The sequence below is a fragment of the Ictalurus furcatus genome, chromosome 1 (assembly GCF_023375685.1).
Source record: "Ictalurus furcatus strain D&B chromosome 1, Billie_1.0, whole genome shotgun sequence".
In the NCBI taxonomy this organism is placed as follows: Eukaryota; Metazoa; Chordata; class Actinopteri; order Siluriformes; family Ictaluridae; genus Ictalurus; species Ictalurus furcatus.
In genome coordinates, this window is record NC_071255.1 from 7,097,287 (window position 1) to 7,113,415 (window position 16,129).

A 16,129-nucleotide genomic window follows, 5' to 3' on the forward strand; every position below is an offset into this window, starting at 1 on the left:
ACTTTACCTAGTTAAATAGCAAAGGAATAATTGATGTGTTTATTTTTGAAATACACAGACATTTCTATTATTTATGTCAAAGAAATCAGACAAGTTCAAATTCATTCCATAGGAAGAGACAGTATATTTCATTAAAGTACAGTATATAACTTAATAGATTCACTTTCATAACACACCAAGCTTCAGAACTGATTGTTTATATACTACACACGCCATCATATTTGCAGGAAATAACATAGCAGTCAACATATTATATTATAACTGCATAGACAATAAAAAAAAAAAAGCACATTCAAACACATTTTTTACTTAGCAATTACCTAATTACAAAATTAAAATCAGACAGAACACTGACAGTTCAATTCTAAATTAAAAGCCCAACTGAAACTGTACATTGTTCATGGACATCTACCATATACTGAAAAAATCACAACTTGAATCTGTTCACAGTTCATACTATACAATTACATATATACATTTTTGTACAAATTGTGGACCTGTGTATGAATTCTGACTTGGATCTAAAAGGCATACACAGTGCAATATGGTGTAAAAAAACAAAAAAACAAAAACAAAAAAGAACAGTTGTCTCAAGTAATTTACTGTGTACACGAAAATTCTAACAGCAAAGGGTTTGCCTTCATTAAGCCAACATAAATAAGGTAACATTAAAAATGCTGTGACTAAAGGTCACCAAAGTAAAATTTTTACAAATATATTTTCAAAACTTAACTTAAAGTATCTCAATAAAACAACTCTCGGGTAAACTTTTTATTGTCAAGAAAACATGTTTGTTATACGCCTGAAGGTGTTGTAAAAATTCCAATAGAAAGGACATTTGATCCACTTCCCTAAAAAAAAAACAAACATTTTTAAAATGCCCACTAGAAGAAGTGTACTGGGAGTTTAAATCCTACAAGACCAGCTGAGATTTATTTGGAGTAATACGAGTTACTTCAGTTTAAGAGAGGTGTGTACTAACTACCATTTCACAGGAGCTTGATGTTCATTCTGAACAAAGCCGTGTACCCAATTATAAAAGTGTGTGCACACTCATGCAATTAGATCATTCTGTTTTTTTTTTTTTGTTTTTTTTTTTTTAAATCTTTTTTCTCTGAAATATGTCACTTTAATGTTCAGTGGCACTGTACAGGTTGTAATTTGTACACTAAAAGGTGAACATGTTCTTTTATGATTTAGCTTTGTTTACATTACAAAAAACAGCTGTTTTAATACAGGTGTTTACAATTTTTTTTTATATCCACTGTACACAATTATTCTTTAGCTAAAAATAGTGTAATATATAATACAGGAGAAAAAAATATAAAATAGTTTAAAATAGTGGAAGATTAGATACAGGGGGGCAATAATAACTTACAAATCCGCTAGCCTATGATAAATACATATGTACACCTAAGCCATAGGCTACACCAGTTAAAGCAGGGGGAAGAAAACGATGTAAACGATGTAATTTGATGTTATATACTTAGTTTATACATATAAACTGTGCAAAACTGTTTCTTGGGGTGAGTTCAGGGTTTTTAAAACTGTGGCTATATATTCTGACCTAGTATGTCAGGGTTTAGCTTAAACAGATGTAAAGATGCACAATTGGCCAAATTAAGCATGGCAAACTAGCAGGTATAACCTGTTACCCTGAACTATTCCAATAAAACAGCTTGTGAACAAAGTGCTTTAGGTTTCAAACAGTCAACACTTAGTCCCAGTCCCAGAAGTAGAAACCGGGTTCAACCGGGTCCTAGAACTGAGTATTACAATACCATTGCAATCAAGATGAGCAAATGACAGGGTTTTTGTTTGCTTGTTTTTTTTTTTGTTTTTTTTTTTAACAAAATCAGGACAGAGCAAACCATCACTTACACCAGACAAACTGACCCACATCAGTCAACACTAAATAACAAATCATGGTGATAAATAACTATATAAAACTCATTGGTTTAATTTGGCCTATTGTCAGAGCATTTTAGTAGATTCATGTAGTTCCTTGACTGTGAAACTTCAGGAAGCAGTTGTGATTGCGAGAAATACAGAGGAAAACACAGCATTTGAGACAACGTACTCTAGACATTTGCTCGCAACCTCCAAATCTACACCTAGCCTCTTCACCCTCGGAAAGTTGTTCTGGCCAGTGGCCCAAACCATCATATCGTGTGGCTGCATCAGGTAAAGGGGTCTCAAAGACATCCGAACGTCCTGTGGATGCATTTGATCCAGGCTGTATTGGTGGTGGAAGATATTGGGGTGGTGAGGAGTCTTGCACAGCAATATTGTTGGATTGAATTAAAGCTTTGGAAACTTCTAATCGGAATGCCATAAGTGATAGTAGCTCTGAAAGATGGTTTTGATCTTGCTTGTACTGTAGCCAAGAATTAACTAATGCCAGATCAATAAGGTCCCAAAGTACAGATTGTGGCCAGGCACTGGGTGATGGGCTTGTGCATGGTGTACGATAAAGGCTTCTCAAATCTCGGTTCAGGTTTGCAGCTTTGATTGCCTTCTCAAAACCACTTACAAGCGATGTCGAGCGGGACTTGTCTTTTGTTACTGCTGACAAAATAAAGCCATGATGGCATCTGAACAGTTTTAGTTTCCCATCAGAAGTGACAAACTCATCACCTATTTGCCCCCTAGCACCACCAACCTTGCCAGCACTGCGCACTCCTGCCTCTAGGAGATGCTCTAACATGGAAGGTGTTGATAGCTCTGGCTTGCAAAGAAATACCATTCCTTGATCATCACTTTTTTCTTGAGAAACCATTTTCTCAACAATTTCCTCTCTGTTACAGTCACTGACACGCAAGCTAAAGTCCATGACCAATCCGGAAGCATTTATCATTACTGTGTGATGTAATGAGTGTGTTGGGTGTCTCTGAAAAGGAAGGAGATACTGGTCAACTCCACAGTTTCCATTTCGTTTAAGTGTTTGACACCCTTCTCGAACTCTGTTCACTATTGCCTGAACTTTCCATAGGGGATCTTTCTTTGATACCAAAATTTCTGTGCAATTATTTGCATCCTGATCCTTATGTGCATCCTGTCCGTTCCAGTTTGGCCCGTCCCCTTTAAGACTGGCCAATCTTAGATTAGATGCAAGTTCAGAAAACATGGCTGCAGACATGGTATCAGCAATCAATGGCACTCGGGTGAAATCATCCCAGTACAACTTCATACTTGGAAACTGAGGGTTAATAGGAGAGAAAGAGAAAGATGTAGACCAGCTTATTTAGCATAAAAGTTCAAGTCTCAAAAACACAATTAATTTAAATGTTGCACTTTGGACTAAATACCAATTTCATCCAACTATGTAGAGGCAGCTCCAGAATTACTGGCACACTTTGTAAAAATCCATTCGCTTAATTAGATTAATTAGCATAATCGGACACTGGAAACTGTTTTATACACATTTCACCCATTGAAAATATGCCTAATACAGAAACTCCTAAAAACAAAGAAGAGAAAAGGCTTGGCAAAAGAAAGATCACAAGATGATAATGTATCGTATAAAATAACGATTTGTTAATTCGTCTTCAGTAGTAGTGGATCAGGAGCCCAATCCTGGAAATAACTGGCATAAGAGAATACACCCTGGATGGTGCACACACATCACACACTCATGCACACCCAGGGACAATTTAGAGTAGCCTGTGAGTGGGTGAACTGGTTTTAAGAGGTAAGCCTCAAAAACAAGAAGACTAGATTAGAGTTTGCCAAATACACATAGAAAGGCCTGTACAGTTCTGGAACTACATCCTATGGACAGATGACAACTATTAACTTGTACCATGATGTGAAGAGAAGTGCATGAAGTAGTAAAGGGACTGTTCATGATCTTATGGCGTGGGCAAGTATGACTGCCAATAGAACTGGTTCTCTGGTATTTATTGATACTGTGTCTGCTGACAAAAGCATCAGGATAAATTCTGAAGTGTATAGGGCTATATCACCTGCTCAGATTCAGCCAAATGCTTCAAAAAAGACGGCGCTTCACAGTGCAGATGGACAATGACACAAAGGATACTTTGAAAGCAACCCAAGGCAAAGAAGCATGGCTACATATAAAAAAAAAAGTGTTGTAATTCCTATACCATTCACCTGATTTGGATGTAATACTCTCAAGTTCATCCTGAACGTATGCATTATTGCACATTATTTAATTTTACCTACATTTATGCAAATAGACACCTTTATCCAGAGCGACTTAAATAATAACTAATTCATTGGAACTGAGAAATTAAAGATTAAAGGCCTTGCTCAAGGGACCAGCAGTGGCAGCTTGGTGTTGCTAGTATTTGAACTCACGACCTTCCGATCGGAAGTCCAACATCCTACCCACTGTGCTGCCACTTCCCCAATATACCTCCAATATACTAAAACCTAAATAAAACCTTGTCAATATTTATGGAGCTGACTGACTGTTATTACTCACCTTTAGGGTTCCCATTGCAATGTGGATTCCTACAAACTGGGCCACCTCCTTTTCAGTAACAGGCTTTGGCAATTTTGACACTTGCCCTGTGCAAGTTGCAATATCTTTCCATATATTCCAACTAAAATACTGAATGAAGTAGTCAATGGGTTCACAATGCTCTTTACTGCCTTCCTGTTTGTCATCTGCTTCAGGACAGCCTGTATTTCTATTTGGAAAAAAAAGAGCAATAGAATGTGGTAAGACAGATGTGGGCACTTTTCCTAATTTAATTATTTATGGCAATAAGACTTACTTAGAGGGTTTTGCATGCTGCTCAGTGCTGGACATTTCACACTGTTGCACTGCTCCATTGGCATAGATACCATTGTAACAAGACATAATATGAGTTTCAGCTTCCGGATCAGAAGGGTCACTAACCAAATCCTCCATATCTGATGTTTGGGAAAGGAATTCTAAAATGTCTTCAGTGCTCTGTTGCTCCGTACCAACATTGCCTGCATGTGACATAGTTGCACATTCATAGAAAGCAAACAATAAATAAACTAAGCTTGTGAAATCTTTGTGATTTACAAATCTTGATGTAATTGTCATTGAATGATATTACACTGCCACGATATTACATCCTGTGATATTTACTCTGATTATATCACCAAACCTGCCAACGTTTACACAATTTGCATAGGACTTTTGCAATTCAACAACAAAGTACAATAATAAGTCATTACTCAAAACTACACCAAAAGAGCAGTCGACACATGAATCTGGAAGCCCCACCCTTCCCCCTATTTTATGTGCTCTCCAGTAGACAACTTGCAAGGTACTCTCACTTTCTGTCAAGGTAAATTGATAATGTTTTGAGTTTCATTAATATGAAATAAAATCTATCAATATATGTTTGACTCGGCTAACATTACACAACTATAATGTAAAACATCAGTTAAATATATTTATTAAGAATACCACCAAAACATTCTCCCAAAAATTGTTAAAAATGGTTAAAACAGCACATTTGATTTCTGGTTGAAAGAGCAAAAAAGGCTAAAGATTTGGGTCTTAAAAGATTAAAAATGGCCTACAGTGAAGTGTCAAATCTAACATTTACATTTAACGTTAATGGTGAGGATGTTAACAGTGAGGATTTTGCTCTCCTGGGCCAATCAGGACTCAAACACATTCATGCACTTTAAGCAGCAGCATAAACAGTGAAAAATATAAGCCATGTGAACATTAGACAACCAATTTGTAAATGGATTATATTGAAAATGTAGAATATTTTTTTGTTTTGTTTTGTTTTCAACCGTTTACGGCTCACTACTACGGACTCATCAAAAAAAAAATCCACCATCCAGAGTTTCCGATTGCACAGCTACTGGAACATTATTGCCCTACAGTACTCTCTTTGGACCAGAATGGTGGAAATACTTGTTCTCATGTCTTTTCCTATCAGTTCTGGATGTTTACATTGTTTTTTTTTTTTAACCACTTTTTCATTTTTATTAAATCATGACCAGGGGGAAAAAACAATATCGCACAAGCCTAAAACAAGTTTTACTTAAAGCAAAATGTTTAATTAAACTAAACTGCTGTTACTTACCCTCTTCAGTGCTGGAGTATAAATTAGGGTGCATTTCCATTTGTGGGCATCCTATCCTGACCTCACACTCCTCTAATCCAGGTGCACCCCCTACAGATTGGTAGAAAGGACAAATTAGTGATATGTTATCCAGAACCTCATTTCCAAACTCCCATTGACGCCAAACATTATTGATCTTACATGGTCCGGTCCTCTCTTCCAAAACTTCTGAACTTGAGGTCCCTTGGATATTAACTTGAGGCTCCACCATCTCCCCCTCCTCCTCCTTTACAGGGTAGAAAATACACTGCTTGGCAGTAGACTGACCCACTGTAGGGGAACCAGAGGAAATTCCAATTGTGGAATGGTCCAGGTGCTTTTCTTTAGTGTGTGATGAGAAAAGGTATTCAAAAATAAACAACAGCTGAAAAAGAACTTGCAAAACCACTAGATTAATTAGTTTAAAATATTTAAATGTAGCTTGGTTTAACAAAAATATTTACCTAGACATGCATTGTGATTAATTTGCATATGTTGAGCTTCCTGTACAATGTGGGGATCGTTTGAAATTGGCTGATCCTCCGCTTTTACCAAAATCATCTGGACTCCTTGCAAAAAATCTCCATCATTAGCTTGGACATCTTGGGCTGTGAGAACCGATGGACTGGCTTCTATTTTCACATCAGTAGAGGTACCAGCAGAAGTTAATCCACTATCTGACTGTAGATTGCCCTTCAATGAAGTCACACGTAACAAGAAAATTCTCAGAATAAAAATCAATTAAAAATTCTTGATTCATTTCAACCGTTTGCAATCATGCACATCAAGTGCATAAAGTGGTGTGTGAATTTTATACAGAAACATCTCCACCAAATATATTAAAAAGAATTAGACCCACAAGCAATATTATTAGTATCAAACAATGTTAGAAAAAAAACAAACAAACCAAAAAAAAAAAAACTCAAATTTTGTAAAAGTATTACTCTCTTTTTTTTGTGACTCCTGTGATTTTTGCTTTAAAAAGAAAAAATTATTTCTGTGGGTGTTTGCACGTATTGCAAAGGTATACAATAACTGTAAATCCTGCTGGCTGATCCCTATTAGCTGTTGTTCCTGTATACGTTAATTTACTTTAAACAATTATCAAACAAATAATTAAGAAGTCTGTATTACATACTCAACAGAAACCTACCTGTCCTCTCATTCCACTCTGGCGATGTACAGAGATTCTCCCCTTCCTTAAGCTACTTGAGAAACTACTGTTCTTTTCATCTTCTCCAGACTTCTGAGTTAGGGAACCATTTTCTGATGTCATCATCTCCGAAGCACTCGCGGTAACAGGTTGTGGTAACACGTATACTTCCTGAACCTCGGAAGATTCCTTCAAGACCGAGTGCATGGAAGTTGCAGTGGCATTAATGGCTTTTCTGTCTTTGAGTACGTCTTCATTCTTTTCCTCACTGTTACCTGTTAGTGAATACAGCTCGAAGACAACCTGACAGTCTTCTTCATTGGCCACCATCTCTTCTGTACGCCTGTTTTCAGCAGAACGTCTTTTTCCAAGTTGTCTCTTTCCCCGACCCTTGCTTCCTCGTCCTCTTTTACCTCTCGTCATAGAAGTGTTTGGTCGGCTCGTTACCGTCTGAATGGATATCTCGTCTGCCTCTTGCTTAATCTCCGATTGCTCTGTTAAGCGAGATCCAGCATTATAAGTGGTAGGCAGCTGGGTCTGAACAAATGATGGACTGTGACTGACTGTGTTGTGACTTGCTTCCCCTGCCTGTGGATCCGAGACCTTGTGAGAGTTACTTTGGGAGAGGCTGGATAACTTAGTTGATACATGGGAATCTCCATAATTTTGGTCCTCAACCATGACTAAACTCACATTAGATGGCAATGCCTCTTTAAGAGCCATGCTTTCCTGTGGCCCAGACAAGGAGTCTGGTGGAAGTGAATGTACATCTATGTTCTCCTGTTCTACTACCTTAGTTTCATTTGTTTCAACGTGACAGGCAGAATTTTTACCAATTGACTTTTTATATCCAAGTGGAGGCTCTTGATTAGGAGTGTCATCCAGTTTACCTTCTCCTTCAACAAAGGTTATTGTTATTGGAAAAGACGGGGAAGGACTGAGGGCAGGGAATGAAAGCCTGTGCTCATTCCTTTGTTCATCCCCTAAACCAATCTCTCTCATCTCTGACTCCACATCCCAATCTGTTGGTACGTGTATTTCGAAGCTGCTCGAGTGGACTGAATTTGTGAGCATTATTTCATTTGGCCGCAGGCTAACTGTGGGCATTTCAGAAACATCACAGGGTACAATAGACTGGAGGGCTCCATTTTCAGAGTGCATGGATGCCATGTGCTCTTGCAAGGCAGACACCTCCGAAAAGCTCTTCCCACAGTCATGGCAGCCAATTATGAGCCGAGAATATGGAGGGCTTAATGCAATTTCCTGATCTATTTTTGCAGGGGCTTTACGCTTCCTCACAACTTTTTGTTTTGCACCAGAAGGGAAGTCACTGTTAATAGGAGATGTTTGCAAATGAGAAGATTGCTTTGTATCTACTTTGGATTTCTTTCCGACTGTTTTTGCTTTTTTTTTCTTTTGCCTGGGTGTTTGCAGTGATTTATTTTGTATCCCTTCCTTTTCTGGCTCTGTAGTCTCATGACCATAAATTTCTTTGGTTTGACATTTACTTATTAGTTGGTGGTCTAATCCTGTGGTCTTAGCATCCAACTTATGAACCTTCAGCTGTGGTTGCTTATGACCTTTCAGCAAAAGCAAGGCCTGTTGCTTTATTTGATCCATGATTGGGGTCTCTGATACATTTTTATCTTTCTCCCTTTGTTTTGTGATCTTGTGGCTTTTCTTATTTACTTTATTCACTGTGATGTTGCTCTTTGCTTTCTTTTGGGAAGCTGCCTCAGAAATTTTGCCTGACTTTTTCTTCTTTGGCACAGGGGTTTCATCTTGCTGGGTCTCCTGGGTAGACTTCCCTTTCTTTACCAAATCTCTCTGGTTTTCAAACTTTCTTTTCTGAGGTTTCCCTCGATGTGCTTGTTCCGACACCTTCATTACTTTTTTTTCACAGGGGAGATTAAGGGCCTGGATGAGCCCAGAAGACTTTTCAGCTTTCTTCCCTTTTTTATGTTTCTGTTTCAACTTTTCAATCTCACTGTGCGACAAAACAGGCACATTTCCTGGATCAATGTCTTGCTGATCTTTATATAGACTGTTTTTGGATATATGTAACAGTTTTGGCTTTGAATATTTTTTCTTATTTTGTTTAGGTCCAAAATGTTTTGTTGCCTTCTCTTGTTTTTTTGGTGTCTTTGATACAGTGCTAATTTTCTGATTAGGTGTTATGGGTAATGTACTTTTTGCAACTTCATCCTGAACTTCCAAGTACTGAGACTTACGGATCACCCGCTTTTTAGAACTTTTCTTCTTTATTGGCAGTACCTTCTTAATGTAATGTTTTTCTTCTTCCAAAAGAGTCTGGTCTTCTGGTTCCACTCTGCTTTGCTGTACACTGGACTCACTACAGGGTGCCTGCTCCAAGGGAGACCTTTCTTGATTGCGTTGTACATTGCCAAGAGAGGGTTTATTCATCTGTAATATTGAATCCTCTGATGAGAGAATTTCCTTTAAATGCTCTTGGTCTAACTGAGCTTCAATCTCTTGACTCCTCTGAAGGTTAGGATTATTCTGCTCAGCTTTTGGCTGAGCTTCTTCTAATGAATCTGTTGCCTCCGTTGCCTTTTGACATCGGGACTCTGCATTGGCAATGGTCTCATCAGGTTTATCTGGATTCCCCTGCACAGTTTGTGGCTCAGATTCTACTAATGAACCTAGTGCCTCGGAAGCCTTTTGATTTAGAGGATCTGCATGTGTGTTGGTCATATCAGGGTTAACTACGTTCCCCTGCTCAGTTTGGGTCTCGGGTTCTATTGATGAACCTGCAGCTTCAAAGTCCTTTTGACTTGGCTCTGTATCTGTGTTTGTCTTCTCCTGCACTGTGATGTCTGTTGGCTTGATCACAAGTTCCTTCTCGCTTGTTACTCTACTCTCAAAATCAGTTAAATAAGTCAAAGATGAATCGTTCACTGTTTCTGAAGTTTTGACATCTACTGCATCTTGAATGTGCTGCTCCTCTGTTATAAGCATATGCTGATGACTGGCCTCCAACTGAGGAGGTGAAATGTCCTTTTCAGTAATTTCAGGAAGAAATTCATACTGAACCTCATTTACCTGTTCTCCTGTCATGTCTGATTCAATAACTGTCGCCTGTTTCTCTGGACATGCTGCAGAAATAGTTGTCTCAACGTGGGCCGCAGATTTCTTTTGTTCAACAGCAACCTCAACCTCTAAAGATTCTAATAATGTGTCTTGCTCAGTTCCAGTTGGTGCTGTTCCTTCGTGTCCTTTCTTGTCCCCTGCCTGCTGAAGTTCAGTTTGTTGAACTGTTGGCTGTGTGAAATCAAAGTGCAACGGTTGTATAAGGCTCTGTGGCTGTTGCATACCAGCGCTTTGTGCCTGCAAAGGTAACTGATCAATTCCAAGAATGACCAGCTGATTTACTTTTTGGACATTTCCCATTTTCTCTATTAGTCTTTTAATCTGTTCAACTCCAAGTGGGCCTATTTGCTGGGCTGCCTGTCCAAACGCTTCCACGTGTGGTAGAGGCAGTTGAACTACTTCAGTCAGAGTTGTAACACATGGGCTTCCTGCTGCCACAGCACTGTTGGATGGTGTAATGGTTGAGCACTGTGAGTGCTTTGCCTTAATGTGGTGCAGCTGTGATTTGGCTGTCTTGAAAGATTCATTACATTGTGAGCATGCATATTTCCTAGAGGATGTACCTGGAACAATAAAAAAAAAAAATTGTCTAAATAAATATCTTGTTAATCATGACAAACCATATACATTCCCAAGGAATGCATTTTGCATGGAGAAAGTTTCCGCCACGCCATTGATAAGCCCTTAAAATAGTCTTTAAACATTTTACAGTGAATTTATACGACTGGACTGCTTTGATACCAACAAACAAAAAAAGCATGTAAAATGTATAGAACAACAGTGAGACAAACCAAGTGACAACTAACCAAGTAAAAACATTTGTTATATATTAGTACACAACACTGCTAGCTTTGCATGCATTTTCTAGAAAGGCTGGTACATTTCATCAGTAAGCTTGGCCAAGAATCACCTATTTTAACAGATGGAGGCAATTCAATGAACATGATTCTATGAACCATGGATAACTGGCAGGGGCAGAGTGTAACACCTGGATACCTCCTTGTGAAGTATGACATTATTTGCAATAAATACTGCTGCCATGCAGCAATCACTTCCTAGAATACTGTTCACCTTACCCTCGTTGATGGCCCACCTCTCATAAGGAGCATTCGTTTCTGCATTATCTTTCACTGGTTTAGTAAATATTAACATGCAAATGCGGTCCCCTCCGAAAGTACTGGAAAGGCAAGGCCAATGCTTTTGTTTTTGCTATACACTGAAGACATTTGGGTTTGAGATCAAAATATATGATACAATGGAGCAGAATATCAGCTTTCATTTCTTGATATTTATATCCAGATGTGTTAAACAACTTGGAACATGGCATCTTTTGTTAGAAACACCTCCCCCCAGACCAGGGCACTACATTCTCATCGGTGACACTGCGAACTGTACTTTTTTTCTTTTTCATGTAAGTCACACATTGTCTTGGGTCAGACACAGCATCCTTCAGATGGTCAATTCCAGGGCAGTGAGCACATACAGGATGCCTATCCTCAACTTCCAAGAGATGTAGACACTGGCTGCATGAGTGGAAGGCTTGTTGTATGTTTATAATCAATTTTTCCCTTAGCACTGGCTACCTAGATCTTTCAAACTAGCAGTTATCAAACCTCTAATTAAAAAAAAAACCTGACCTTGACTCCTGTCAGTTGTCCAGCTATACGCCAATACCAAACCTGCCCTTTATCTCCAAGATCTTAGAAAAGGTTGTAGCACAGCTGCTATGCTCGGACCTACATACGAATAACATTCATGAAATGTATCAGTCAGGATTTAGGCCTCATCATAGGACAGAGACAGCGCTGGTTAAAGTAGTAAATGACCTACTACTGGCCTCTGATCAGGGTTGTGCCTCCTTGCTTATATTGCTTGACCGTCGTGCAGCTTTTGATACCACTGATCATACTATTGTCCTTGATAAGAGTAGAAAACGTTGCTGGAGTTAAGGGAACGACCCTCTCCTGGCTCAGGTCTTATTTGTCTGATCATCATCAGTTTGTAGATACAAATGGTCTGGAGGAACCAAATGGTCCCTTGAAAAAAAATTCCTGGGACTAATTGTTCCGGGTAATTTCGGTGGAAACGCGGCTATAGAAGGCTACAGCAGTGGGCAGAGTTTCTCTTACAAAAGCCCCACAGTTATGGAATAACTTAGCGGTAAATGGTCCGAATAAAAACACTTTGTTTTTTAACCTTAGCATTTCTACAAAGTGCTTTACACTGTGTCTCATTCACCCATTCTCACACACACACACACAAATGGTAGCAGAGCTGCCATGCAAGGCACTAACTTGCCATCTAGAGCAACTTGGGGTTCAGTGTCTTGCCCAAGGACACTTCGGCATGTGGAGTCATGTGGGCTGGGAATCGAACCGCCATCCCTACGATTAGTGGACAACCCGCTCCTGAGCCACAGCCGCCCAGTGGTGACATTGAAGTCATGTGACCATGGTGTAGTTCATTTATAGCCAAACTTTAGCTTTTTACATCTGGCAAATGTATTAGGTTTCAAAATTCATAAAAGCTGTATTCATTTGTGAAGATTAACTTAATGAACAAAATGTGTACGAAAATCATAAACCTTTCTTGGTCACAGAGCTTATTTTCTAAAAGCCAGTGGAAAAATCGTATTGGATTTTTGACTAGGGGGCCAAGCTGAAGCTAACTTCCGGGCTGGCCTACAAAAATACATCATCCCTGCAGCAATCTATATAGAAGGCAGAAAGAAAAGATATGATGCCACGAGGACAAATCATCTGTCATTACCAGCTGCTAAGCTGCTTAAATCGTACCAAAATATAAAGGTTATATTATCATCTAGAGAGAAATATATCCCCTCAATCAACTACCAAACCAGACTCCAGATATGAACTATATGTAGACAAAGCAATTATCATGAATTTTAGGATCACTAAGAGGGATGGTTTACATGTGAATGCATTCTAATATACATTTTCACCCAATGCAAAACAACAGTATGATGCAGCTTCATGTCAGTAAATCTTATGCTATGCTGTATGTCCACGGAAAGTTCCTACAGTAGGAAAACATTGTGAATGTACCATACTAAATAACGGTACTGACTATAACTGGTAGAGACACAGTAATACTTACACTTGCTCCTCTTTTTCTTTGTTTTGCTTGTGGCGTTTGTCAAGTTTTCTAAACCTTCTGTTGCCTCCTTTTCATGTGCATCCAGGTGCTTCTGGAGAGCTTTGGGCATGGTAAATCTCTTGCCACACTCTTTATGTATGCAAACATATGGCCTTTCCCCAGTGTGTACACGCTGGTGGTACTTAAGCAGTGTAAGGGTTTTGAAGAGCTTGCTGCAGTCTGAGCAGGTATAACCTTGCTTGCTATAGTGTACCTTCTTATGGCTTGTAAGCTCAGACGATCGGCTGAAGGCATCTCCACAAATGGGGCACTTGAAGGGCTGCTTCTCTGTGTGAGCGCGCTGGTGTGCCATGAGCTCTGTAGAGCAGGTAAAATGACGATCACACACATAGCACGCAAACAGCGCATCTCCAAGCATGCACTGCTCATACTCAGTAGGGTGGTTCATTTTGAGATGACGTTGCTTGCTCTTGTCGTCACTGAAGATAATGTGGCACTCCAGACATTGCAGTGAGAGCTGAGATGCTGCAAGTGGATCATAAACTAATAACTTCTCAGCATACTGCAAGTTCAAGTCGTTTTCAATACAAGTAGAGAAAAAAAAAGAAAATATGACAATACTTAAAAGCTAAAGCATTTCTCACACAGTAATCAACAACAACAAATATCAGGTAAACTTACAGGTGAGGGGGATCACTGTAGGCTTGGACATGTCCATTTTTAGTGGGTCCATTCTGTCCTTCTTTGGTGGGATGAACTTTCTGACACTTGTATCCTCTTTAGAGATTCCTGTCTCTCCAGGAGCTGTAGGGTTAGATGCCAAGTCTCCAAGGGACACTTCACACGCGTCACTGGGATTTGAGTCTGATACCGAACTGCTGACTGCGATCATCTCATTTGGCACACCTGGATCTGAAGAATGATTTGACTGAACCGGATAACTTGTCATTTCATCTTCAGCAGCTTCATACGTTGAAGCTGCAAGTGCACTGTCTTCTGGCACGTCCTCCGCTGGGGATATCGGTTCAATTATTGCTTCTGATGGGACATAAAGGTCCAGTTTCCCCTCTCCCAGGCCAATGATCTGTGCTGTGATGTCCTGTACTGTGTGATCTAATGCTGTTTCTGCAGGAGCCATCTGCGTTAAAGCTAGAGACATATTTTCTTTAGCAAGAAACAGATCACTGACTGACTGACTGGCAAACTCCATGATCCTCAGCTCCAGAAGGAATCCGGTTCACGAAGACTTAACGAAGATGTAGTTAACACTCCTGAAATGCACACAACAAATTCGCAAACGTTTAAATCTGGAACATTTAATAAGACTGATATAGGAACAGTAGTATACAGACATGTATACAAACAATAGACAGGGAAGGAATCGTGACTGATATAGGAACAGTGGTATACAGACATATATACAAACAATAGACAGGGAAGGAATAGTGACTGATATAGAAACAGTGGTATACAGACATATATACAAACAATAGACAGGGAAGGAATAGTGACTGATATAGAAACAGTGGTATACAGACATATATACAAACAATAGACAGGGAAGGAATAGTGACTGATATAGGAACAGTGGTATACAGACATATATACAAACAATAGACAGGGAAGGAATAGTGACTGATATAGAAACAGTGGTATACAGACATATATACAAACAATAGACAGGGAAGGAATAGTGACTGATATAGAAACAGTGGTATGCAGACATATATACAAACAATAGACAGGGAAGGAATAGTGACTGATACAGGAACAGTGGTATACAGACATGTATACAAACAATAGACAGGGAAGGAATCGTGACTGATATAGGAACAGTGGTATACAGACATATAAACAAACAATAGACAGGGAAGGAATAGTGACTGATATAGAAACAGTGGTATACAGACATATATACAAACAATAGACAGGGAAGGAATAGTGACTGATATAGGAACAGTAGTATACAGACATATATACAAACAATGTAGGCATGCAGGATATGTGCACGGTGGCTATATTCAGTCAGAATATACTCTACTACAACATTTAATTGCACCATAACGGTGTGAATACTTAAAAAACTAATAAAAAATTATTTCGTCTAATAACTGCTTAGCGCTAGCAAAGCCGACGCTTCATCGACTCGCCCATAGTTAGCTGAAGCTGAGGCTAGGCTACCTCTGTTTTATTTAGTCTTATAACGCTAAATTAACCCTACTGATACACTTCACCAAAAACACACGCATACTATGCAACGACGATAGAGTATGTTCATTACAGGCACTTTAATGCGCAAAAGGCTACCAAAATGCTGTTCTGTCGGCGCATTCAGCCTACCTGCATTGTTTCTTCTTTGCATCACCAGTCACTACCTCATCAATATGAATCCGGAGTGTGTGACGTCACGTGGGACGCAGCAGTTACTCTTGGACATTGTAGTCCTTTTGCAGAGGCACTCAATCGTGCTGTTTTCTGTTCATTTATGTCCAGTAATTAAGCTTCTAAAGGAATTTTTTTTTCATTGTATTCATTTTGTTTATCCTGTGAAGATAGAACATACAAATGCAGTTTGTTTATCCTGCTACCATCTCAACACCACCAGAAAAGGGGGATAAGTCCTGATTCAGACTTAGCTTTGTTTGGGGAAAATGGTTAGAGCCAGCCTCATGTATGAATGAATGAT

General features: G+C 39.2%; 1 protein-coding gene across 5 annotated transcripts; it reads right to left on the minus strand.

Annotated features, from left to right (window-relative positions):
- Window positions 1-181: 181 nt before the first annotated feature.
- On the minus strand, window positions 182-15,881 carry LOC128606356 (uncharacterized). 5 transcript variants are annotated; one of them, XM_053622435.1, is made up of 10 exons: window positions 15,784-15,877; window positions 14,125-14,714; window positions 13,444-13,968; window positions 7,216-10,889; window positions 6,527-6,755; window positions 6,225-6,404; window positions 6,045-6,134; window positions 4,743-4,944; window positions 4,448-4,655; window positions 182-3,199 (listed from the first exon to the last, which is right to left on the minus strand). In XM_053622435.1, the coding sequence occupies exons 2-10, from the start codon at window positions 14,651-14,653 to the stop codon at window positions 1,994-1,996; spliced, it is 6,843 nt and encodes a 2,280-aa protein (XP_053478410.1). In that variant the 5' UTR covers window positions 14,654-14,714; window positions 15,784-15,877; the 3' UTR covers window positions 182-1,993. The 5 variants fall into 5 exon arrangements, with proteins under 5 accessions (XP_053478410.1, XP_053478402.1, XP_053478385.1 ...); XM_053622427.1 differs by having other exon boundaries at window positions 6,045-6,404; window positions 15,751-15,881; XM_053622410.1 differs by having other exon boundaries at window positions 6,045-6,404; window positions 15,784-15,879.
- Between the last annotated feature and the right edge of the window lie 248 nt (window positions 15,882-16,129).